The sequence below is a fragment of the Schistocerca nitens genome, chromosome 10 (assembly GCF_023898315.1).
Source record: "Schistocerca nitens isolate TAMUIC-IGC-003100 chromosome 10, iqSchNite1.1, whole genome shotgun sequence".
NCBI lineage: Eukaryota > Metazoa > Arthropoda > Insecta > Orthoptera > Acrididae > Schistocerca > Schistocerca nitens.
The window spans coordinates 74,442,004-74,469,904 of NC_064623.1; the positions used below are offsets into that span (position 1 = coordinate 74,442,004).

The following is a 27,901-nucleotide window of genomic DNA, read 5'->3' on the forward strand; positions in this document are numbered from 1 at the left end:
GGAATCGATTAGTTCCAGAACTCTTCAATAATAGGCTCAGTCAGTTTCTTTCTAATAAAACAAAAATGAGTGACAAGTCCATTTACAGTGGTATTAAAACGAATATGTCGTCAACACACTGCATCTAGTCAGAGTCAGCGCCTGCATTGCCGCTGTGAAAGCTACACCTCTTACTAGTATGGATGCTTCAGCATGGATCGATACCGAGAAGCCGGCCGAAGTGGCCGTGCGGTTCTAGGCGCTGCAGTCTGGAACCGCGAGACCGCTACGGTCGCAGGTTCGAATCCTGCCTCGGGCATGGATGTGTGTGATGTCCTTAGGTTAGTTAGGTTCAGCTAGTTCTAAGTTCTAGGGGACTGATGACCTCAGAAGTTGAGTCCCATAGTGCTCAGAGCCATTTTTTTGATACCGAGAACCTCACTATCTCCAAATGACAAAATGACAGCATTTAAAATCAAAATAGCAACAGTGAACTCGAAATAAAAAAGCAGAATAGATAAATAAACCAATAGCAACCGGAATACAAACATGCAAAACTAAAACACTACCGATGATGCTGCCACCAAAGCGGAGTTACTGAATACAGTTTTCCGTAATTCCTTCACGAAAGAACACGACGTAAATATTCCAGAATTCGAAACCAGAACAGCTGTTAGTATGAGTGACATAAAGGTTGATATCTTAGGTCTTGCGAAACAATTCAAATCACTTAAGAAAGTCAAGTCTTCGCGTCCAAATGCTATACCAATCAGGTTCCTTTCAGAGTATGCAGACACAATAGCGCCTTTCTTAGCAATCATATACAACCGCTCACTTGACGAAAGGTCTGTTCCTAAAGACTGGAAAGTAGCACAGGTCACACCAATATTCAAAACAGGAAATAGGAGTTGTTGTTGTTGTGGTCTTCAGTCCTGAGACTGGTTTGATGCAGCTCTCCATGCTACTCTATCCTGTGCAAGCTTCTTCATCTCCCAGTACCTACTGCAACCTACGTCCTTCTGAATCTGCTTAGTGTATTCATCTCTTGGTCTCCCTCTACGATTTTTACCCTCCACGCTGCCCTCCAATGCTAAATTTGTGATCCCTTGATGCCTAAAAACATGTCCTACCAACCGATCCCTTCTTCTAGTCAAGTTGTGCCACAAACTTCTCTTCTCCCCAATCCTATTCAATACCTCCTCATTAGTTACGTGATCTACCCACCTTATCTTCAGCATTCTTCTGTAGCACCACATTTCGAAAGCTTCTATTCTCTTCTTGTCCAAACTAGTTATCGTCCATGTTTCACTTCCATACATGGCTACACTCCATACAAATACTTTCAGAAATACGGAAAGATTTGCAGTCATGAAATAGGAGTAACCCATGGAATTACAGACCCGTATCGCCGACCTCAATTTGCAGTAGGATATTGCAGCATATACTGTACTCGAACATTATGAATCAGCTTGAAGAAAATGACTTATTCATACATAACCAACACATACACAGAAAATATCGTTCTTGTGCAACGCAGCTAGCTCTTTATTCCCATGAAGTAATGAGTGCTGTCGACAAGGGATCTCAGATCGTTTCCATATTCCTAGATTTCCAGAAGGCTTTTGATACCGTTCCTCACAAGCGACTATTAACCAAATTACATGGATATGGAGTATCGTCTCAGTTGTGTGACTGGATTCGTAATTTCCTCTCAGAGAAGTTCGTAGTGTAGACGGTAAATCATCGAGTAGAACAGAAGTGATATCTGGCGTTCCGCGAGGTAGTGTCATAGGCCCTCTGCTGTTCCTGATTTACACAAATGATCTAGGTGATAATCTGAGCAGCCCTCCTTAGATTGTTTGCAGATGACGCTGTAATTTACCGTCTAGTAAAACCATCAGACGATCAATTCCAATTACAAAATGATCTAGAGAGAATTTCTGTATGGTGCGAAAAGTGGAAAAGAAAAGTGCCAGGTCAGCCACATGGTTACTAAAAAAAATCTGATAAATATTGTGTATACGATAAATCGCACAATTCTAAGTGCTGTCAATTCGACTAAATACCTAGGAATTACAATTACTAGCAACTTAAATTGGGAAGACACATATATAATATTGTGGGGAAGGCGAAACAAAGACTGCGCTTTGTTGACAGAACACTTAGAAGATGGGACAAACCCACTAAAGAGACAGCCTGCATTACACTTGTCCGCCCTCTGCTGGAATATTGCTGCGGGATGTGGTATCCTTTCCAGGTTGGATTGAAGGAGGACATCGAAAAAGTGCAAAGAAGGGCAGCTCATTTCGTGTTATCGCGCAATAGGGGTGAGAGTGTCACTGATATGATACCCGAGTTGGGGTGGCAGTCACTGAAACAAAGGCGGTTTTCTTTGCGGCGAGATCTATTTGCAAAATTTCAATGACCAACTTTCTCTTCCGCATGTGAAAATTTTTGTTGACACCCAGCTACGTAGGGAGAAATGATCATCATATTAAAATAAGAGAAATCTGAGCTCGAACGGAAAGATTTAGGTGTTCCTTTTTCCCACGCGCCATTCGAGAGTGGAATGGTAGAAAAGTAGTATGAAAATGGTTCGATGTACCCTCTGCCAGGCACTTAATTGTGAATTGCAGAGTAACCATGTAGATGTAGATGTAGAACTTAGGCACCAACCTAATACTAGGCGGTAAGCTGGCTTTTGCAAGACAGTTGTGGACAAAGGCTCCCATCAAATAATTCTTATTGCTCGGAGCAAATTTTCTTTGATACATGGCAAGGAAAAGCATATGTTACTACTGAATAAGAACAGGGAAACTGACCAATTTAATGAACTATTTCGCCCTCAAAATTACGAAATTAATCGACAGGATACGTCTGCGATGTATTTTTAACTCGTGCAGACAGATTAGAGACCAAAAGATTATAGATTTCTTAAAAACTCTCTCTTTCTTGGAGATAGTGACTATGGCAGTTTGTACAGACTGCAGTACTGACTTCGTAAGGCATGCCCGACAAACTTGTAATGAGCTGCTAAGTACGGTCCGCCACGCAGATTGCAGTGGCGATATATAAGGCGATGCGGTGCGCCGTGACCGCAGTAGCTGACGGGCAGTTGCAGCAGCAGCCATGGATGTGAGTGTCGTATACTCGCTGGTACCTGCTCTGTTGGTAGTTATGGCGAACGAGGGTGAGTTTACTTCTAGCAAAGATTATATTTCTCACTGCCACGTGCAAAACGACTGATTGGTTAACTAGAAATTTTTATGGTTCTTCGTTGCCATTGCCAAGCGTTAATCATTGTATCATTTAATTTCTGTTGTTTTCTTCTGACTAGTTTGTAACGGCCTACCTCCATTATCTGTCCTCCGAGACATCTCTTCGTTGCAGAATGCGATTTGCGCCCAACACACACACACACACACACACACACACATGCAAAACCTTTCACATAAAATTAATTAATTTCAGGCATAGCCATAACAGCTTACATTTCGTAATTTTTGCGTAAATATTTTGTCTGCATCAAGTTGTATATGGTTGCAGATGACAAACTGTAAAAAAAAGAACAGACACTGTAAACACGTAATACAGCAGGAAAACGACACAATGCGTTAAGAAAGTATGTGCTCTTCAGACATCTGTAATTACGATTTGAAAACTAATATTTTCATGTATATAAACAGTAAAGAACATTCCTTATGTTTAACAGCCATAAAATTTAAAAAAAAAAACAATGATGATGCTGTAACTGCAGTGAAACATGTCTGGGACCAAATTGTGTTTTTTTAAAGGCGGACCCCACTGAAAAACGAATTTATTGTTAAAGCGAACAGAGACCAAAGAGCTTCAACCTCAAGATGAGTTACTACTACTGTTTGATATTTGTACTCACTTGTTTCGAGGCACAATGGATCCTAAAATTAAGCACCATAACCTCTTTTCCAAGCAGAAATTGTGCATATTGTTTCTCAAGAATTCGTCTTAGTTCTGCTCATACGGGAACACCTCTTGCAAGAGTCCGATGATCAGGATGTAGCGTGTGCAGTGAGTGGAGCCTATCTCCCTGGTACTAAAATCTGCAAAACGCTGTACGCAGCACTTGTGTACACCCACTACATCAGTTTTCTAGCCGAGAGTATTGCAGATATCAGTTCGCCCATTATTTCCTACAAAGATACGTAGTAGGGAAGTACTGCCCCATCAGATGCCATGCAGACACCAGTGTATGCACGGGGCAGTACAACGTGGTACACTGTTTCGTCCTCTACTGCTTTCACTCTATCGTCTATCAAAACCACCCATTCATCTTGCATTGTATCCTTTTCTTCCGTTTCAGCGATATGCCTAACTCTTCCTTCGACACTCTCAGCATCCTCCGGTTACTTCAAGTTATGCGGATCCCATCTCCCTAATTTCCTACATTTGTGCAATCTCTTCGTTTGCAGTCTTGCTCATGTCGAATAAATTATGGTCAGAGTCCGCATCTGAACCTGGAAACTACTTCAAAATTTCGTTTGTAAGTCTGCCTCATTACAAAATCAATCTGGGGCCTCCTCACCTACCGAGCGAGGTGGCGCAGTGGTTAGCACACTGGACTCGCATTCGGGAGGACGACGGTTCAATCCCGCGTCCGGCCCTCCTGATTTAGATTTTCCGTGATTTCCCTAGATCACTTCAGGCAAATGCCGGGATGGTTCCTTCGAAAGGCCACGGCCGATTTCCTTCCTCATCCTTCCCTAATCCGAGCTTGTGCTCCGTCTCTAATGACCTCGCTGTCGACGGGACGTTAAACACTAATCTCCTCCTCCACCTCCTCACCTGATTCTTAATCCAAGTGTCAGCGATAATTAAATTATGCTCTGACCAAAGTTCTACAGTAGGGTTTCCTTTTCATCCCCGTCCCGACGTCGACATTCTGCTGGTATACATGCTTTAAAAAAAAAAAAGCTCTGAGCACTATGGGACTTAACACCTGAGATCATCAGTCCATCAGTCCCCTAGAACTTAGAACTACTTAAATCTAACTAACCTAAGGACATCACACACACTCATGCCCGAGGCAGGGTTCGAACCTGCGGCCGTAGCGGTCGCGAGGTTCCAGACTGAAGCGCCTAGAACCGCTCGGCCACACCGGCCGGCATTTGCTTTTCTCCGTTTCTTAATACAGAAATACAGTCCCCCATAACAATTAAATTTCCGTCTCCATTAACTATCTGAATAACTTGGTTCATCTCATCATACGTCCTTACAGTCTCATCACCGTCTGAGAAGCTAGTTAGGCTTTACAACTGTACCACTATCTTGGACGTTGGATTATTGCCTGTTTTGTTTACGATAATGCATTCAGTATGCTATTTTAGCAGCTTTCCCGTATTGCTATTGGCTCATTCATTACATTATTAGATCTATGTCTGCGTTACCCCTATTTGATTTTGTATCGATAACCTTGTACAGATGCGATAACGGCACAGAAGTTTTCTATACCTACCTGGGACAGAGGGTAGCGAAATGGGTGAGGTTAGCTGGATATTTTGTCGCTTGACATTATCACTATGTATCAATATGTAGCAAAGAGGAACAAGCCATTTAACTGAAAGTGTAAACAGAGAACTTCAACATTATATTCTTTCCTACTCCCTACAGCATACCGCTGTTGAGAATCCAAACTCTGTTAACGTTTTCTGAGCTCTGTCTAGTCAGTCAACTGTTGACAGTCAAACTACCTCTTATCAAACCTAGGGATATGTACCACCAGCTCTGTACAGGCTACAGAAATCCGAATGTGGTGCTATTTTATTTACGGAGTAATACGAGGTGTGGCTAGAAAAAAACCGGACTAGTACTGGTGAAACAATAAAACGAATGCAATAAGGCTGAAAGTCGCGTGGCCTGTCACGTGACTCTCGCTCCGCCTACTGCTCGAGTTTCATCTGCCTCCTGCACTCAGTCTGCCCGTGGCGTCTGTTTTAAGTAGTTGACGTTTTGTCTGTGCTTCGGAAAATGTTGAGTGTACAGAAAGAACAGCGTGTTAACATCAAATTTTGTTTCAAACTAGGAAAATCTGCAAGTGAAACGTTTGTAATGTTACAACAAGTGTACGGCGATGATTGTTTATCGCGAACACAAGTGTTTGAGTGGTTTAAACGATTTAAAGATGGCCGCGAAGACACCAATGATGACACTCACACTGGCAGACCATTGTCAGCAAAAACTGATGCAAACATTGAAAAAATCGGTAAACTTGTTCGACAAGATCGCCGTTTAACAATGAGAGCAGTGTCTGAGTTAACAGGAGTTGACAAGGAACAAGTTTACCGATTTTTTCAATGTTTGCATCAGTTTTTGCTGACAATGGTCTGCCAGTGCGAGTGTCATCACTGGTGTCTTCGCGGCCATCTTTAAATCGTTTAAACCACTCAAACACTTGTGTTCGCGATAAACAATCATCGCCGTACACTTGTTGTAACATTACAAACGTTTCACTTGCAGATTTTCCTAGTTTGAAACAAAGTTTGATGTTAACACGCTGTTCTTTCTGTACACTCAACATTTTCCGACGCACAGACAAAACGTCAACTACTTAAAACAGACGCCACGGGCAGACTGAGTGCAGGAGGCAGATGAAACTCGAGCAGTAGGCGGAGCGAGAGTCACGTGACAGGCCACGCGACTTTCAGCCTTATTGCATTCGTTTTATTGTTTCACCAGTACTAGTCCGGTTTTTTTCTAGCCACACCTCGTATATTCAAGAGGATGCCATCATCATTAAGCAATAAGGTGGAGCTGCATGCTCCTAGGAAAATCACAGTTATACTCTCCCCATAATTTCAGCTGTTCATAGAACCAACACAGCAAGAATGCGTTGGATAATGTTACAAGGCCAGGGTCAGGTAATCATCCAGTCTGTCGACCCGCAGGTATTATGGCCACGAATGAGTAGATTAATGAGCTATTCTAGAGTGTCGGAAGATGCGATTTTTTTGAATTTGGGAGTGCTGCAAGCGTGAGTACATGTACTGTACCACAATTTTACGAGAATTAGCAGGTGTTGTGTGGGAAATACGAGGGCTAGGTTTAAACGTGCAACAAGCCACGCATTTGCATCACATGTACAACTGAGTGCTAATCCTCTGTCACCTGGACAGTTCTTGTCATAGTTACAGAAAGCATGGAGAGAGCTGCCACCTGAATTAAGCCCGATAACATACTTGTGGTGTGCATACTGTAAGACCTTCGGTACACACACCATCAGATTATTTGACTTGTCGCTCTAACAAAGTAGGCGAGTGTCAGCAATATGTCTCGTGGTCTTATCGTGGCGTGTTTATCTTCTGCCGTTAGGTCAGATGATAGAAATGCCACTTGCACGCTTAGAGTAGCAGAATGACGGTGACCAACTTTAAACAGAACTTGATTAACTTTCACACACATTTATTAAAATAATAAAAAGCGTAGACATTACGTAACTTGATTCTGGATGGTATGTACAGGAATATGGTTATCTTATGAGGCGCAGACTGAAATTTGACTATAGACTGGTACAGACAAATGCAGACTGGTACAGACTGGTACAGACAAATGCAGACTGGTACAGACTGGTGCAGAGAAATGCAGACTGACTAATCGGAGGTCTGTACACCTGTTATAACACCTCGCACGTTCAGGTATCACTGCGCGAGTTTGTTCCGCGAGGAGAAAAGGTTCTACGTTAGCAGCAATCTCATTGGCTGCATTACATATTAATACGTGGATCGGCGGAAGCAGAATTTGGTCCGTCTCTAAGGCAGCGCCATCTTGTAGTGCGGAGATGGACGAGCGCTGCACCTGCGCTGTTGTGCTTAGCGGGGCGCGCTCTAGTGGGAAAGTTGTGTACGCGCTGACTATGCGGAACTATGTACACAACAATACTATAAGGCAAAATCACCTTCTACTGCCTGCTATAGCTCTATGCACTAACTCCCTCCCAGAGTTAGTGGCATCGTACAGCAGGCCAGCAGCATGTCTGACTCCTGCCTACTGTCAGCAAGTGACTCGCCGAGCACACCAACCATCTTCCAGCATCGAGGAACAAGTGCCACATGGCATTTGGTTTACCCAGATGTGACACAGCTGGGTGCCACTGGGGCAGCAGCAGATTCGGCATTGTCGAGGGTACACACTGCCAGAGTGCAAGCCTCACTGCTCGCTTATGTAATGGGGCCGCTGGCACACGGCGAATACTCAACATCGGGTTCATAAGGCATGCGGGTAGGCAGCACAGCACAACTCAGCCGCCAACCGGCCACTGGTTTGGTATGCTGCGCAGTGCGGATGCTTCAACAGCGAACTTGTTAACTCAACAACTGTCTTTCTTCTCTGGAGCCTCTTGGGTTCCCCTTTCGCCCTCGACACCTGCTCACTCCATGCTGGCTTATACCCACTCCCACCTCCTCTTGGGACATTACAGAATGACACTGAGTGTGCTAGAAAAGGGAGAGAGAGGAAGAGAGATAAGATTCATACTTGAAGACGTTTTAAGTGTGTGACTTGTTTTGACTTCAGCCTCAAAGCATTTTAAATCAGCATATGTGCTTTAGTCCATCTCTTATGGCATTAAATTCTTCAAGAATGCCATTAAATTTCAGCCAAATGATTTGTGATTTGCCTGCTGTTACTAAATGACTGTACTTTTGCTTATAGATTCGTCATGATATTGTCAGCATGTGCCACTATCGAGGAGCTACACATAAAGTTTATAATACGATTTAGCTCTACAAGTATTGCTTTAATATTACATCAAAATATACTACCAAACGACTTAGATTTATGGTTTCTACTTCTGTTGACATTTCTCATTCTGTTTACTGAACCAGTTTGTAACAAGAAAGTACATACAAAACGATTGTCTTGTAGTACTTTAGCATTATATGTTTTAGAAAGTAGAAAAGACATCTTCTCGAGATGTCTGCTAACACTTCCTCTTTATATATAACATTCAGATATTTATATACAACAGGTGTTTAAACAATACATAGCCTATGTCCGTCTTAACTTTTAGCAAAGTTTCATACAAAACTTGAAAAAATCAGTCATGATTTTTCGAGGTTTATGGTAGCAAAGTTAAAATATTGCTTTTCCTCTTATTCTTGCGACAGTTTTTTGCACCATAAACTAACAAACATATGGATGCACATAGACTATATCCTTCTAAATACACATAATATATTAACCTGTATATCATATAGTAGGAAAATGTCATCATCAAAAATCTAGAAGAGTTCTTTAGTGAAGTTTCACAAGATGCCATAATAATCATTTGGACAGACTTAGGCGACGTGTATATATTATTACGGTATCTTGTAAAACTTTGAAGTAAATCGCTAAAGAAGTTTTTTAGATTTTTGGTAATGACATTTCCCTACTATACGATATAAGGTTCATATATTACATGTGTTTAAAAGGATATAGTATATGTGCATCCATATATTTGTTAGTTTATGGTGTAAAAACCTGAAGGAAGTCGCAAGAAATTTTCCAGACTTTGCCAACAACATTTCTCTTTTACGTAGTATGTATAAGTTGGTGAAGGACTTTTCGATATCATTGGTAACAATCTTTCCCATTTGTATAGTATGTATATACTTTATACCATATGTATTAAAATGTGTAGCGTGTCTGTGTGACTGTTTATCGGAATAACATGTAAAAATCTGAAGTTAGTCGTTCAAGAACTTTTCAAGATTTGTGGGAGCGATGTTAAATTATGAATTGATCGAACATTTAGCGGAACACTGTGTAAAAATTTCAAGTAAATCGGTCAATAACTTTCCGAGATTTTTTATAAAAACCTTTCCCCTTTCTATAGTACAAATATAACCTATGTCTCGCCAGACGTTTATGAAAACGTTGAGTCAAGATTGGAAGTAAATCTTTCGAGACTTTAACAGACTTTTCCTAACAAAGTTTTTCCTTTATATTGTGTAGAGGATGACTCAGGAGGAATGTCACATAATCTGTGAGGTGATTGTACATGTGAAAATAAACTAAAAGTCCTATGGACACGTGCCTGATTTTCAATCGTTACAGAATTGGAGCAGGTTTAAAGCTACACACATCCACGAATATTTATGAAGACAAGTGTGAATATTACTACTGAAATGCTGTTTAGGCGCTGTTGCGGACATAATAAGGAATGTTCATAAAGTTCCCCACTCATTTCAACGCCCCTGTCAACACATGGGACAGTGTGTTTTGCTCCACTCGATCATCATCTCGGCGGGCTTTAATGTGGGCAACAACGGCGATGTTGCAAGTGACTAGTTCTTCACGTGTATCCACGTTCGCAGAGTACAAATGTTCAAATGTGTGTTCGTATGTGTATGAGTTTCTAATGGACCAACTGCTGAGGTCATCGGTCCCTACTTAAACCAACTTACGCTAAAAACAACACTCACACCCGTGCCCGAAGGATGACTCTAACCTCCGGCGGTAGGGGCCGTGCAATCCGTGACATGAAGCCCTAGACCGCACGGCCGTAGCGTACACATTTCCCTTTATCCAGCACCATAAACAGAGATCTGATGGGGCTGAGTCATGTGATCTGGCAAGCAGTTGATGGGTCCACCGCAGAAAATCTACCGTTGAGGAAATGTGTTATTCAGATACTTGTATACTTGTCTGATACAGTGAATTGGTGATCCATCGTATTGCATTTGCCGCCATTGCTCTAATGTCGCGTCTTTCAAAAGTTCTGATAGGTCTTCTATCTGGAAATATGTGTATGCTGAGGCTGCCATTCGATTTGGCCGGGAAACAGGGCCTATCACCATCTTATCAATCATACTACACCAGACGTTCACTGAGAACCTAAATTAGGATCTTGTTCCCCTAGTTTCATGTGGGTTCTTCATCGCCCATGTACAAGAACTGCGGGTGTTCATGAGACCCCCGCGTGTAAATGTAGCATCATCTATTAATAAAGTGCATTGCATGACATATTTGTGTACAGCCAACGTTCACAAAATTGTTTCCTGCTTATTGAGTCGCCTGGATGCAGATGTTGCACGGGTTGCACATGGAATGGGTGCACGCCCTCACTCCATAGTGTACGCCACATTCACGTTTGCGGAATATCGAGTTGGCGGCTAAGGTGCCATGTACTGATGGTGGGACTCTGTCGTACTGTTGCAATAATATCTTACGTTTCCTCAACTGACTGGACAGTCACACGTTCTGATATTACATGTGCACTGGGTAGTGTTCACGATTCACGTAGTGGTTGTAAAACCCTGGCAAATACCGTGGCACGGGTTGTTCGTCGATCAGGGAAACATCTCTGGTATTCTGTCACAGTGGCATGGGAACTGCCATCAAAGCACAGGTGAACAGATGCGACTTGTTGGTATTCGCAGACACAATCCATTTACTCAATGATACAACACTCAAGCACAACACGCACACGGCCTGACAACTGCACAGGAATGAGTGTGACGTTATTTTGGAATATAGCAATGTTGTTTTTCTGCCTTTTAATCGAGGTCTGTTAGTAAATATCCTAATCCACCGTTCCTGTGGGTGTATTTTTCTTATTTGATGTTCTTACAAACACAGTTGCATCATTTGATGAAGTAATAGTCAAGTTTTAATCACTAACAAACGTCTTACACGAAGTCCTTTACACCACTGGCCATTAAAATTACTACACCAAGAAGAAATGCAGATGATAAACGGGTATTTATTGGACAAATATACTAGAACTGACATGTGATTACATTTTCACGCAATTTGGGTGCATAAATCCTGAGAAATAAGTACCCAGAACAACCACCTCTGGCCGTAATAACGGCCTTGATACGCTTGGGCATTTAGTCAAACAGAGCTTGGATGGAGTGTACAGGTACAGCTGCCCATGCAGCTTCAACACGATACCACAGTTCATCAAGAGTAGTGACTGGCGTATTGTGACGATCCAGTTGCTCGGCCACCATTGACCAGACGTTTTCAATTGGTGAGAGATCTGGAGAATGTGCTGGCCAGGGCAGCAGTCGAACATTTTCCGTATCCAGATAGGCCCGTACAGGACCTGCAACATGCGGTCGTTCATTATCGCGGGTCGTATCACATCTGAAATGTAACGTCCACTGTTCAAAGTGACGTCAAGGCGAACAAGAGGTGACCAAGACGTGTAATCAATGGCACCCCATACCATCACCCCGGGTGATACGCCAGTATGGCGAGGACGAATACACGCTTCCAATGTGCGTTCACCGCGATGTCGCCAAACACAGATGCGACCATCATGATGCTGTAAGCAGAACCTGGATTCATCCGAAAAAGTAACGTTTTGACATTTGTGCACCCAAGTTCGTCGTTGGATACGCCATCGCAGGCGCTCCTGTCTGTGATGCAGCGTCAAGGGTAACCGAAGCCGTGGTCTCCGATCTGATAGTCCATGCTGCTGCAAACGTCGTCGAACTGTTCGTGCAGATGGTTGTTGTCTTGCAAGCGTCCTCATATGTTGACTCAGGGATCGAGACGTGGCTGCACGATCCGTTACAGCCATGTGGTTTATCATGTCAGCACGTTGTAGGTGTCGCCACCGGCGCCAACCTTGTGTGAATGCTCTGAAAAGCTAATCATTTGCATATCACAGCATCTTCTTCCTGACGGTTAAATTTCGCGTCTGAAGCACGCCATCTTCGTGGTGTAGCAATTTTAATGGCCAGTAGTGTATATCTAAGTTCTACCAGAAATAGAATCTGTATCTGCATAGCTTGAATGTGCATGCTGCCATTTCTCTGAACGAGACACCAGTTTGTTGATACCATGTTTGCAGAATGTTGGACATTGTTGACGGAACCGCAGTATCACTTCTTCTTGCACCGCATCGTGTCGCAGCGCTCGTGTTGGGTCTGGCAATGCTGCTACCATATCATTATCCTAAGTGAAAATCCAGTGTCATCCCAACTGACGCACTTGGTCACAGGCCAAACAATGTCTCTTAAACAAATTCAAATTACCCTGATGGAAGATGATGTGTATCAAAATAAAAATCGGAGTCCATGAGAGATGGAAAAGGAAAGGTTAACGACAGCCCCGGACATTTGCACAAGCCCCGCCCATTTACCCCCCTCCACACCTACCCCCGCCACACCAACCAAGAGCGCATCAATATGATCTTTGGTAGTCCTCGTCGCTGTCGTGTTTTTATTCGTCGTTTTTTGTTTTACCGCGGTTGTTCATACAGGGTGTTTCAAAAATGACCGGTATATTTGAAACGGCAATAAAAACTAAACGAGCAGCGATAGAAATACACCGTTTGTTGCAATATGCTTGGGACAACAGTACATTTTCAGGCGGACAAACTTTCGAAATTACAGTAGTTACAATTTTCAACAACAGATGGCGCTGCAAGTGATGTGAAAGATATAGAAGACAACGCAGTCTGTGGGTGCGCCATTCTGTACGTCGTCTTTCTGATGTAAGCGTGTGCTGTTCACAACGTGCAAGTGTGCTGTAGACAACATGGTTTATTCCCTAGAACAGAGGATTTTTCTGGTGTTGGAATTCCACCGCCTAGAACACAGTGTTGTTGCAACAAGACGAAGTTTTCAACGGAGGTTTAATGTAACCTAAGGACCGAAAAGCGATACAATAAAGGATCTGTTTGAAAAATTTCAACGGACTGGGAACGTGACGGATGAACGTGCTGGAAAGGTAGGGCGACCGCGTACGGCAACCACAGAGGGCAACGCGCAGCTAGTGCAGCAGGTGATCCAACAGCGGCCTCGGGTTTCCGTTCGCCGTGTTGCAGCTGCGGTCCAAATGACGCCAACGTCCACGTATCGTCTCATGCGCCAGAGTTCACACCTCTATCATACAAAATTCAAATGCGGCAACCCCTCAGCGCCACTACCATTTCTGCACGAGAGACATTCGCTAACGATATAGTGCACAGGATTGATGACGGCGATATGCATGTGGGCAGCATTTGGTTTACTGACAAAGCTTATTTTTACCTGGATGGCTTCGTCAATAAACAGAACTGGCGCATATGGGGAACCGAAAAGCCCCATGTTGCAGTCCCATCGTCCCTGCATCCTCAAAAAGTACTGGTCTGGGCCGCCATTTCTTCCAAAGGAATCATTGGCCCATTTTTCAGATCCGAAACGATTACTGCATCACGCTATCTGGACATTCTTCGTGAATTTGTGGCGGTACAAACTGCCTTAGACGACACTGCGAACACCTCGTGGTTTATGCAAGATGGTGCCCGGCCAAATCGCACGGCTGACGTCTTTAATTTCCTGAATGAATATTTCGATGATCGTGTGATTGCTTTGGGCTATCCGAAACATACAGGAGGCGGCGTGGATTGGCCTCCCTATTCGCCAGACATGAACCCCTGTGACTTCTTTCTGTGGGGACACTTGAAAGACCAGGTGTACCGCCAGAATCCAGAAACAATTGAACAGCTGAAGCAGTACATCTCAACTGCATGTGAAGCCATTCCGCCAGACACGTTGTCAAAGGTTTCGGGTAATTTCATTCAGAGACTACGCCATATTATTGCTACGCATGGTGGATATGTGGAAAATATCGTACTATAGAGTTTCCCAGACCGCAGCGCCATCTGTTGTTGACAATTGTAACTACTGTAATTTCGAAAGTTTGTCTGCCTGAAAATGTACTGTTGTCCCAAGCATATTGCAACAAACGGTGTATTTCTATCGCTGCTCGTTTAGTTTTTATTGCCGTTTCAAATATACCGGTCATTTTTGAAACACCCTGTACTAGCAGTGTTGTGCTGTTAGTACTTCTTAACAGTTTGTGTAATACTGTCAAAATGAAACATAGACATGCACTCTCAATAAAGTTTTCATACACAAGGTACCTAATCTTGACTGTTGTGGCCAACTGCTGTCAAAACTGATATCTAAAAAGACGTTAAAGTACGACAAGATGTGTTGGAATGACACTGACGAAATTATGTACATATGTTTAACAATAGGCAGCTCTAAAGCTCTCAAACACTGAAGAAAAACTCAACGTAATCTCGTGTCTGCTATAAGCAAGCAGTCATAAGAGTTCACAAGTAAAAATTCACCCATTACACAGGCAAATATTAATGAAGAATGTCACTGTATAAATATCTGACTGCTTGCATTACGCATTTCTACATTATCCCACTCTTATATTCTGTAGTCTTAATGAGGTAATCAGAAACAAACCAAGACATCGACTTTGCCTTGTTTATGCACAACATTGACTTTAGACAATCGAGATAATGGACAGCATCCTTGGCAATACTACCAATAATATTTCCCAACAGAATTTCTTACACTACGCGAGGTGACGGAAATTTGCCCTTACTGCAGTTAACAAATATCAGATTTTTTGATATAGTGCACATGAAAGCTCATGAAATAAAAAAGACAGTGTGGATACCATTTTATTTTTATTCCTTATTGATGATTTTTCAACTCGCATATTCAATGAACATATTTCTAATTCTTTTCACAATGGTATCGGAAAAACTGTATTTCGTACTAACTACGAATTTTCTCCCTTGTTATGACTGGCATATCTGTGATGCGAACAACTTTCATGTTGGAACATGCGGCAGACCATGGGCAGAGCTTAGGATATGGATTGGTGTGGAGGGGGGTGATTGGGCGGGACTTGTGCACCGTCCGAGGCTGACGCTAACTTTACGTGATGGAAACCACTGTTTGCATGCAAATCATGTTTATAATTAGAGGAAAATCTTGGTTGTGGCAATCAAAGGGCCTTTCGTCTGAAGGATTCGCCTAGCTGCAGATCCAGCTTTTGCAATAGTTCTCAGGTAGATAAAAAGAGCCGAGAATTAAACAGAATTGTGTCAGAGCGTGACGTCTTGTTTCAGACTCATGGGCAGCTCCTGAGCGCGGAATCTTTCGCATCGTCGATGGCAAAAACGCCACGAAGTGCCAGTTTCCACATCAAGCCCTCGTCCTAAGCGACGAGAAGACTATATGTGGCGGTTCGCTTATCACGCAAACTATAGTCCTCACCGCTGCGGGCTGTACTGTAGGGTGAGTTGAAACAACAGCTAGGCGAAAACTTGCACAGACTGTTCAACGTGTGACGTAGCCGTACTGGGCAATAACCAAGTTTAATACTGTAGCTGTATACTCGTCTGGTTAGATTATGTCACGTGTCGCAGTTTAATAATTTGTTGATTTGTTGATTTGTTATACCATATGTTTGTCATGGCAAGAAGAAGTGTAAAGTTGACTACACATTAATGCAAGATTGCACATCAAGGACAGGGTGAGAATGCTGACTGTACATTTCTGTGTATCAATATACCATATGTTTGTCATGGCAAGAAGAAGTGTAAAGTTGACTACACATTAATGCAAGATTGCACATCAAGGACAGGGTGAGAATGCTGACTGTACAGTTTGGACACGGAGGACGGCTAGAAGCTATAACTCATCTACATCTACATCTACATGGTTACTCTGCAATTCACACTTAAATGCCTGGCAGAGGGCTCATTGAACCATTTTAATACTACTTCTCTACCATTCCACTCTCGAATCGCGCATGGGAAAAAGGAACACACAAATCTTTGCGTTCAGGCTCTGATTTATCTTATTTTATAATGATGATGATTTCTCCCTAGGTAGCTGGGTGTCAACAAAATATTTTCGCAAGCGGAACAGAAAGTTGGTCACTGAAATTTTGCAAATAGATCTCGCCGCAAAGAAAACCGCCTTTGTTTCAGTGACTGCCACCCCAACTCCCGTATCAAATCAGTGACACTCTCATCCCTGTTGCGCGATAACACGAAACGGGCTGCCCTTCTTTGCACTTTTTCGATGTCCTCCGTCAATCCAACCTGGTAAGGATCCCACACCGTGCAGCAATATTTCAGCAGAGGAGGGACAAGTGTAATGTAGGCCGTCTCTAAAGAGACTTCTAAGTGTTCTGCCAACAAAGCGCAGTCTTTGTTTCGGCTGCCCCACAATATTATCTACGAGGTCTTTCCAATTTAAGTTGCTCGTGATTGTAATTCCTAGGTATTTAGCCGAATTGACAGCACTTATATTTGTGCAATTTATATGGTTCAAATGGCTCTGAGCACTATGGGACTCAACTGCTGAGGTCATAAGTCCCCTAGAACTTAGAACTACTTAAACCTAACTAACCTAAGGACAACACACACATCCATGCCCGAGGCAGGATTCGAACCTGCGACCGTAGCGGTCGCGCGGTTCCAGACTGTAGCGCCAGAACCGCTCGGCCACCAGCGGCCGGCTGCAATTTATAGTATACCCTAAATTTATCGGATTTCTTTTAGTACCCCTGTGGATAACCTCGCACTTTTCTTTGTTTAGTGCCAATTGGCACTTTTCGCACCATACAGAGATTCTCTCTGGATCATTTTGTAATTGGAACTGATCGTCTGATGATTTTACTAGACGGTAAATTACAGTGTCATCTGCAAACAATCTACGGGGGCTGCTCAGATTATCACTTAGATCAATTATGTAAATCAGGAACAGCAGAGGCCTCATGACCCTACCTTACAGAACGCCAGATATCACTTCTGTTCTAGTCGATGATTTACCGTCTATCACTACGAAGTGTAACCTCTCTGAGAGCAAACCACGAATCCACTCACACAACTGAGACGATACTCCATATGCACGCAATTTGATTAATAGTCGCTTGTGAGGAACAGTATCAAAAGGCTTTTGTAAATCCAGGAATATGGAATCGATCTGAGATCTCTTGTTGGCAGTACTCATTGCTTCATGGGAATAAAGAGCTAGCTGTGTTGCACAAGAACGATATTTTCTGAATCCGTGTTGGTTATGTATCAATAAGTCATTTTCTTATAGGTGATTCATAATGTTCGAGTACAGCATATGCTCCAAAATCCTACTGAAAATTGAAGTCAGTGATATGGTCTGTAATTCAGTGGATTACTCCTATTTCCTGTTTTGAATATTGGTGTGACCTGTGCTACTTTCCAGTCTTTAGGAACAGACCTTTCGTCAAGTGAGCGGTTGTATAAGATTGCTAAGAAAGGCGCTATTGTGTCTGCATACTCTGGAAGGAACGTGATTGGTATACCATCTGGACCGGAAGACTTGCCTTTCTTAAGTGATTTGTTGCGCAACACCTGAGATATCGACTTTTATGTCACTCATGCTAACAACTGTTCTGGTTTCGAATTCTGGAATACTCACTTCATCGCCGGCCGGAGTGGCCGCGCGGTTAAAGGCGCTTCAGTCTGGAACCGCGCGACCGCTACGGTCGCAGGTTCGACTCCTGCCTCGGGCATGGATGTGTGTGATGTCCTTAGGTTAGTTAGGTTTAAGTAGTTCTAAGTTCTAGCGGACTTATGACCACAGACATGTAAAAACCATTTGTCACTGAGGTAGCTACATTTTCATATCATACTCTGATGCACAGTTAGTGTTTAAGGATGACGGATTGCGTCACAGGTACTATGATAGACCACTAGTCTATCATAAGGTTTCCTACTCTGTTATCACGCACTTAATGCGCTATTAACTACGGAGCTGAACAGTGGCGTCTTTCATTTTGAAGCATGGCACTTCGCTGACCACCAAGTATTCGGGCTGCCGATATAGATCTGAGCGTTTGGAGGACTCCGGCTATCCGGTATGGGCTTCGAGAAGACGCGAGTGTTTAAATCGGTCAGACGCATAAGGAATGGTACTGGCGAGTTGCAGGAGGAGCAGAGGACATCGCACGTGACCTGGTCAGGAAGTCCCCAACCTACGCCGCAAACTCAAATTTTATGGCATCTCGAAGACCACCTGTACGGTTGGTTCAAATGGCTCTGAGCACTATGGGACTTAACCTCTGAGGTCATCAGTCCCCTAGAACTTAGAACTACTTAAACCTAACTAACCTAAGGACATCACAAACATCCATGCCCGAGGCAGGATTCGAACCTGCGACCGTAGCGGTCGCGCGGTTCCATACTGTAGCGCCTAGAACCGCTCGGCCACCCCGGCCGGTCCACCTGTACGGATTGGAGACAATAGCGCCCCAGTAACCCCTGACAGTCACGGCGGCTTCAAGCCTGACTGGAGTTACTTGTCGTTTTCTTGTTTTTTGGCTACTTGATACTGCAAGGCCACGTCTGTGTTAATGTGGAATTGAACCTGTTATATCAAGTCGCCTCCGAGTCATTGTGCGTATGATCATAGGCCAGTGTAACTGACGCCAATTTGTTGTTCCAGGCCATATTTTGTGCAAGTGTACGAGCATCATCTGTTATCCAGGGTGTAAATTTTAAGTTGACAAACCAGAATAACTCGAAAAACAAGCTTCACACGAAAAAATATGTGGAATCCAAAGTTGATTATTTTCGAGGGGGACATCTGCTGTTGCTAAAATTAGCCCACCCTGGGGGTGGGGCGGGAGGCAGCTTTAAAATTTCAAATGTTAACCCCCACTTTTAATGGCAGAATCAGATTCTACATAAAAAAACGATGTACATTTTGTCTTAAACATTTGTTTTGATTCTTGGTAGTTGGCGCTGTAATTCAAGAAATTGCATCTTCTCATTTTTGCGTGCAAAATGGTTACGGATAAATAAAAAATACTTATTTACTTCGTAAGTTTTGATTGCCTAAAACTAAAACTCTCCCTCTCTCCCCATATGGTGGGGTCTAAGAGAGAGGAATTAGAGTTTTACAAATGCTGACAAACAAAACTTATCCGAATCTGCGGAAACAATTAATATGTCGGACAACATTTGTAAAACTCTAATTTATCTCTATCAAACCCCACCCTATGGGGAGAGAGGGAGAGTTTTAATTCAGCGAATCAAAATTTTTTACGAAGTAATTAAGTATTTTTTATTTATCCGTAACCATTTTGCACGCAAAAATGAGCACATGGATTTCCTTGAATTACAGCACCAACTACCAAGAATCAAAACAAAGGTTTAACAGAAAATGTACATAGTTTTTTATGTAGTATCTGATTCTACCATTAAAAATGGGGGTTCACATTTTAAATTTTAAAGTTGCCAGGGGGCTGGGGTGGCGGGCTAAGTTTAGCACCAGCAGATGTCCCCCTCGAAAATAATCAACTTTGGATTCCACACATTTTTTCATGTGAAGCTTATTTTTCGAGTTATTCTGGTTTGTCAACTTAAAATTTACAGCCTGTATTTTGAAACAACGAAATTAAATTTGTAACATAATTTGTGTTAGAGGCGAAGCACCCTTAATCTTTGCATCCAAGGCGCTGAGATTTCTTCTTCCAGTTTACAAGCAATTTTAAGGAGTGATAAGCTTGTATGTGGGGTCGCTTTCTCAGTAAGTTGAGATTTCCAACATCTTGGGCATTCTCGTCTGTAGCCTTATATGCGCGGGTTACTGTTCCCTTCTGATGCATGTTGGCAGGGTAGCTTTGGCAGCGAACGACGCGTTCGTGTTCCTTGTGCTTGGAGCAGAGACGTGTTTGCTTTCTGCCGTGGCGACACTTCCGTGTTGCACTGGCTGGCAATCTGGCGATCTGGTGACTTGGTGACTGCACCAGCCGCGCCGCGGTGGCTCAAGCTAAGTAAAGTTGATCGTTTGATGCGTGCCGCGGCGGAGTGTCGCCGATTAATCGGTAACCATTCGTCTGTCCTCTTTGGTGAGAAGGTTTATAGCGTGTTCTGAAAGCCCGAAGTTCCTCCTCGCTATACCTGCTCTTTAGCTACTCGTTTAAACCTTGTAACCTTATTTGCTCCTTCTGGAACTAGTTAAGTTTTAAGGCCATTTACCTATCAATATAAACTGTCGAATGTTCTTTTCGATCCATAGTCATTAGCTAACTCCACTCATTGTGAAACTTGCCTGCTTGTTCCTTGTTGACTGTGGTAGGCGTTTGTTGTAGTTCTCAGCTTGCCTTGTATTTTGGGCGACTGTAATTTATATTAAAGGCCATTGCCAATGTCTCTGCTGGTGTGTACCAGTTGAGTGTAGCATTTAAATTGCACGTCCTCCCAACTTATCGTGTGTTCTGGGCAATTGTATTTTTATTAAGGACCATTGTCATCGTTTCTGCCGATATGCAACAATTTATATGGCAGGGTAGCTTTGGCAGCGAACGACACGTTCGTGTTCCTTGTGCTTGGAGCACAAGGAACAGATCGCCAGATTGTCAGCCAGTGCAACACGGAAGTGTCGCCACGGTAGAAAGCAAACACGTCTCTGCTCCAAGCACAAGGAACACGAACGTGTCGTTCGCTGCCAAAGCTACCCTGCAGATTAAATTGTGTGGCTTCCGAGCTCTGCCTGTATTTTGAGGGATTGTGCATTTTATTGCTTACGGGATTTTTATTAATGCTTATTGTGTCTTGAAAGGAGAATATAAGATGAACATCAACAAAAGCAAAACGAGAATAATGGAATGTATTCCTGTTAGGTGATGCTGAGGCAGTTAGATTAGGAAATGAGACACTTAAAGTAATAAATGACTTTTGCTATTTGGGGAGCAAAATAACTGATGATGGTCTAAGTAGAGAGGATATAAAATCTAGACTGGTAATTGGAAGGAAGGCGTTTCTGAAGAAGAGAAATTTGTTAACATCGACTATAGATTTAAGTGTCAGGAAGTCGTTTGTGAAAGTATTTGTATGGAGTGTAGCCATGTATGGAAGTGAAACATGGACGATAAATAGTTTAGACAAGAAGAGAATAGAAGCTTTCGAAATGTGGTGCTGCAGAAGAATGCTGAATGTCAGATGGGTAGATCACATAACTAATGAGGAGGTACTGAATAGAATTGGGGAGGAGTTTGTGCCACAACTTGACTAGAAGAAGGGATCGGTTGGTAGGTCATGTTCTGAAGCATCAAGGGACCACCAATTTAGTATTGGAGGGCAGCGTGGAGGATAAAAATCGTAGAGGGAGACCAAGAGATGAATCCACTAAGCACATTCAGAAGGATGTAGGTTGCAGTACGTACTGGGAGATTAAGCAGCTTGCACAGGATGGAGTAGCATGGAGATCTGCATCAAACCAGTCTCAGGACTGAAGACCACAACAACAACATGCGTTGTTAAGAGTTTTCCAACAGGCAGAATCAGTGGTGTGGCTTATTATCCTTTTGTATTTTGCATGGGCGTTATCCACTTTGTGACGTCTTACCTATGCTTGTAAACTGTTAGTACATTTAGTGGCCGTCATTCTAATTCATTTTACTGATGGAATTGTTTGTTGAACCCGCTTGCAGCCATGCCTAGTTGGTGTGACTTCTTTCTTGTATTTGGGAGCAACACGAGGTATTAGAAAAGACAGTACAAGCAGTTACGGTGACGTTTCTTACCAGAAAAATTAGGGAGACACCACATCTTATATGGACTGGAAGAAGGACATTAATATTGCTTCTACATTCTGATGCATTTGCAACCTACATACAGATCTGTCACCCAAACATTCTCTCCATCTTCATTGTGTTGGACCATCCAACAGATAAAAATTATCAGCAATAAAAACTGTGCTAACGTCACCCAGCAGAGAACTTGATATTACCGCAACTCTCTCTTGCAATACATCGACAACAAATACCGTCTGCGTGCCGATGTTGAGCGTAAATGAGCTGCAGCAACATCTCCCTTTCTCTATACGAGTAAATGCATCATTAGCTGACCATTAAATCGTACCTTATTGCAACCTCTCTCAGCCAATCAATGCATCAACTTTCTATCATCCTTTAACGCAGATCCATACCAACTTAGAGGCAGTTGGTCCTCTTTTCCAGGAAATCATAAAAGTCAGCTGTTGACTTACATGTATCGCTATTACTTCAATAGACATACAGCAACAATTTTAGAATACGTGGCGAGAAGTGATGTCATGATCGCATGGTCGGGAGTAGAGTGCTGCAGCGCTCAATGTTTGACCGGTCACGGCTCGCCTGTTGACAGTGGGACCGAGCCGCTCGTGTCCGGCCCCACACGCCTCGGCTCGGTCACGTACTCGCCCCATGTCTGTTGTCCGGATTCCGGACTCGCGGATAACCGAGCATGACCGGTCACCGCCGACGTCTCACCTCGCCTCGCCCCGGCTCGCTGCACTGCGCTGTACTAGTCCACCGTCTCTCTCTCTCTCTCTCTCTCTCTCTCTCTCTCTCTCTCTGTCACACACACACATACAAACACACACACACAGAGAGAGAGAGAGAGAGAGAGAGAGAGAGAGAGAGACACTGTATTTATCTCTGTCTCTCTCTCTTTTAATACAAAAGTAAAGTTTCGAAGAACGAGTACGTGACACAGCTAAATTCATAAAGCACTTGTAAAGTAATATGATATTTCAACACAATCGCGGATAGGAGATGTAGCAATTTTATGTCTGGAAGTGATCACAGTCTTCTCACAAACGAAAGTCAAGGGTCGATTTTTTATCCTTTGTACCTCCTCTTAAAAAATACATATGTTACTACACATCAATTACGCTAGTTAATTATAAAACTATCGCGTGTCATAATGAAACAGTGCTTTTAACTGCAGTAATTACTCACCTGACAGTCAGTGTCACTGACACTGCAAATTTGTTGCACTTTGTGAAACCGAAGTAGAGCTAACTGGATTGTCGGTTCTTTTTCGCCTTCTAATTCATCTGTGGCCTCTTTAAATGGTCTCAGAAAATGCGCAATTTTTCCTCCAAACTCACTATCATATTCTTGCAATCTGTAAGCGGAGTGCTTTTCCGTCAGCAAAGCAGCAACTTCGTTATACTGAGTGTGTAAGGATTCCAGCATAGTGTACAAGCTGGTCCAGCGTGTGCAGACCTTTTGTTTCAACGATTATTTCAAAGACGAGCAGAGGCCATTTTTGTTAATGAACCTTACAATGAATTTCGCAGTATATATTGTTGATGCGATGTTCGGGCATGATTTAACAAGAAGTTATCTTCATCGAAAGTATGGCTAAGTGCTGTGTTTATACAATGAGCAGCACAAGGAATCCTTTCTTGATTTTCCAAAGCCTTTATTACATTAGCAACCTGGTCGGAGACAAACAAAACTGTGCAACATGAGCGGCGAAATGTCCGAATCAGTCATCCTCTCTTCAATTGCTTTCATAATATTTACTCCCGTCTTCTTAACGTCAGGGAATTTTGTTGCAAATAAAATATTGTTCACAGGAGACCAATCTGTGTTAAAGTAATGTGTTGTAAGTGTCAAACAGTGCACCTGATTACGCGAATCAGTCCACATATCAACTGTCACAGCACTTGTTTTATTAATAACTTCCGCAATAACAGAAGGCATTGTGCTGCTTCGCATTGCATCAGCTTGTTCTTTGACATGTCTGCTTATAGTAGAGGGATGTGGCATGATATCTGCCACGTTAACTTCTCCATAATGCGCTCCTAGATGTAGTAATTCTTGGCCTAATTCTCTGAAACCTTTACCGGAAACAGCATTAAAAGGTCTCATATCTTTAGCACAGATTGCAACACATTTTGCTGTAATACTATTTTTTATTAGTGCTGGTATTCCTCAGGGAGCTGTATCTTTGTGACCGAGGTTTCGTGCAACTGTGTTCCTTTAAATGAGGGTTTCTCGACTGGAAACACAATAATGTGGAGCCGTTTATGCACGATACGAACCCAGTGGTCGCACTGTTTTCGTCTACAACCAACAGAAATGTACTCCATACTTGGCTTTTTAGACCTCCCACTCCTTCAATGTGTAAACAATGGTTTCAATCTTAGGTCTTACTGCACTGGCTTCCTCGCGCTGCTTGATTACAGAGAGAGACACACCACGAATGAGAAGCCCGTACTGGCTGCAGTCTCACACGGATAATGACAAGTGTAAATGTGTTTGAAGTTATGTGCTACGTATTCGGTCACGGCTTCAATGTTCGGTCACTAGAACTAGTGCGGGCAGCCTATCCAGTTAGGGTGTGCTCGCCCCATCTCGTATTTCGTGCTCGCGTACTCGGTCATGCAGGACTCTAGTCGGGAGTGACATAAAAATGATGAAATTACGAAAATTGGCGAAAAATACGTATAAATTGAGGGACAATACGCCAAAATGCTTGAACCAGTGAAATGCTTGTAGATGAGAACGAGTATTTGGGAGCAAGATGAATACGAGAGGAAGTTGACATGGAAGTACCAGGAACCAAGGAAACAGTCATTTTTCATCGATATGAATTAGACGGCTGGAATAGAATGTTTAACGTTAATGATCATCAAATGTAGACTAATAAATTTATATTTGTCGGATCACAAGCCAAGGCGTGGCCCCAGAGTTGGCGGAAACTATCTTATAGACTTTTATAAAGCGTCCTTAAGAGCGTTGCTTTACCAGCTGGGGGGATTGCAATATGCACCCCCAGAATGGATCGCGTGTTTGACTCTGCGCAAGACTGTTTAGGAGTTTCAAAACCTAACAAACAGTATTTATGATGCGCTTCTCTATACTCTTCACGAATCACAACCATGTAGTGTCAGAAAACAAACACCTTACAGAACAGTTGCTGCATCGTTTTTAACAACATTGTACTGTATGTCTACTGAGGTAATAGTGATACACGCAGGTTGACTGTGTCTTAGATCCTTGCTTGGAAAAGATAACCATCTACCTATAATTGACATGGATCTGCATTAAAGGCTGACAGAACGTAGATGGAGTGAACGTTTGAGAGGGGCTGTAACGAGGTATGATTTCATGGTAGACTGATGCATTCCAGAGAGGGCGAGATGTTGCTGCAGGGAAATTATCATGCATTTAACAATTTTTTCCGTTGATCTCTCAGGGTACATCAGTTGTGTGGTATAACTTGTGAACGACTCGTGTACAATTGCGTGTTCTATGTGTGACTTAGAGCGCTATCTACCTTCAATTGTTACCAGCAAACGTCTCCATACAACAGTTAGCATGTGTGACCAGTCATGTCCGTAGATGGAAAAACTTATTTTAACAGTCTCCTCTAGATGAACAAGGCTGTATGCCATGTACTCTGTTTCTCTGCCACATCTTGGACACAAATCGAGTGCAGTTTCATAACTGAAGTGATTGTAAGTTGGTAACAGTTGTTTGTGAGATTTTGCAAAACTTACATATGGATTTGCTTCAAAGTCGTCTTGCTTACAGAGTTAGGGCAGCATGGCGTCTAATTTTACATGTCAAACACCGCTGTTATGCGTTTGTCTGTTTCCTTGTAAGAGAAATTTTCCATTGCTGAAAGTTGGATGTCTATGATTCTGCGGTGTGCATACACAAAGTCTGAGATATTACACTACTGACCATTAAAATTGCTATACCACGAAGATGACGTGCTACAGACGCGAAATTTAACCGACAGGAAGATGATGCTGTGATATGCAAATGATTAGCTTTTCAGAGCATTCACACAAGATTGACGCCGGTGGCAACACCTACAAAGTGATGACATGAGGAAAGTTTCCAACCGATTTCCCATACACAAACAGCAGTTGACCGGCGTTGCCAGATGAAACGTTGTTGTGATGCCTCGTGTAAGGAGGAGAAATGCGTACCATCACGTTTCCGACTTTGATAAAGGTCGGAATACTGCCAATCGCGAATGCGGTTTATCGTATCGCGACATTGCTGCTCGCGTTGGTCGAGATCCAATGACTGTTAACAGAATATGGAATCGGTGGGTTCAGGAGGGTAATACGGAACGCCGTGCTGGAACCCAACGGCCTCGTATCACTAGCAGTCGAGATGACAGGCATCTTATCCGCATGGCTGTAACGGATCGTGCGGCCACGTCTCGATCCCCGAGTCAACAGATGGGGACGTTTGCAAGACAACAACCATCTGCACGAACAGTTCGACGACGTTTGCAGCAGCATGGACTATCAGCTCGGAGACCACGGCTGCGGCTACCCTTGACGCTGCTCCACAGACAGGAGCGCCTGTGATGGTGTATTCAAAGACGAACCTGGGTGCACGAATGGCAAAACGTCATATTTTCGGATGAATCCAGGTTCTGTCTACAGCATGATGATGTACGCATCCGTGTTTGGCGACATCGCGGTGAACGCACATTGGAAGCGTGTATTCGTCATCGCCATACTGCCGTATCACCCGATGTGATGGTATGGAGTGCCATTGGTTACATGTCTCGGTCACCTCTTGTTCGCATTGACGGCACTTTGTACAGTGGACGTTACATTTCAGATGTGTTACGACCGGTGGCTCTACCCTTCATTCGAACCTTGCGAACCCCTCATTTCAGCAGGATAATGCACGACCGCATGTTGCAGGTCTATACGGGCCTTTCTGGATACAGAAAATGTTCGACTGCTCCTGCCCTGGCCAGCACATTCTCCAGATCTCTCACCAACTGAAAACGTTTGGTCACTGGTGGCCGAGCAACTGGCTCATCACAGTACGCCAGTCACTACTCTTAATGAACTGTGGTATCGTGTTGAAGCTGCGTGGGGAGCTGGACCTGTACATACCATCCAAGCTCTGAGTCGATGCCCAGGCGTATCAAGGCTGCTATTACGGCCAGAGGTGGTTGTTCTGAGTACAGATTTCTCAGGATCCATGCACCCAAATTGCGTGAAAATGTAATCACATGTCAGTTCTAGTATAATATATATGTCCAATGAATATACGTTTATCATCTGCATTTCTTCTTGGTTTAGCAATTTTTTATGGCCAGTAGTGTATAATTTCTGAACTGTACTCAGATGTGAACCGTGTGTGCTATACAACTCTTGGAAGCTATATTGTGTATGTATCATATAGATTCTATGTTTTTCTTTGGTGTCGACGGAAGCTGTTTCATCATCTTATGTTTTGTCACAGTAGTGAGTGGGACAGAGAACATGCAGGGTGAATGTATGTCAGATGTTGGACATAAGAGGTATGGTTGTAAAGTTTTAAGAATGGACGTGTAATTGTACAATGGTGTTACTTA

The 27,901-nt window shown here is 43.1% G+C and overlaps 1 protein-coding gene across 1 annotated transcript in view; it reads left to right on the forward strand.

Moving 5' to 3' along the window:
* Positions 1–2,986: 2,986 nt before the first annotated feature.
* LOC126209885 (venom protease-like) overlaps positions 2,987–27,901 on the forward strand; it is a 180,365-nt gene continuing 155,450 nt past the window's right edge. The window contains exons 1-2 of the mRNA XM_049939009.1: positions 2,987–3,001; positions 3,084–3,169. Coding sequence (XP_049794966.1) covers positions 2,987–3,001; positions 3,084–3,169 — 101 coding nt within the window. The remainder of the gene's footprint in view (positions 3,002–3,083; positions 3,170–27,901) is intronic.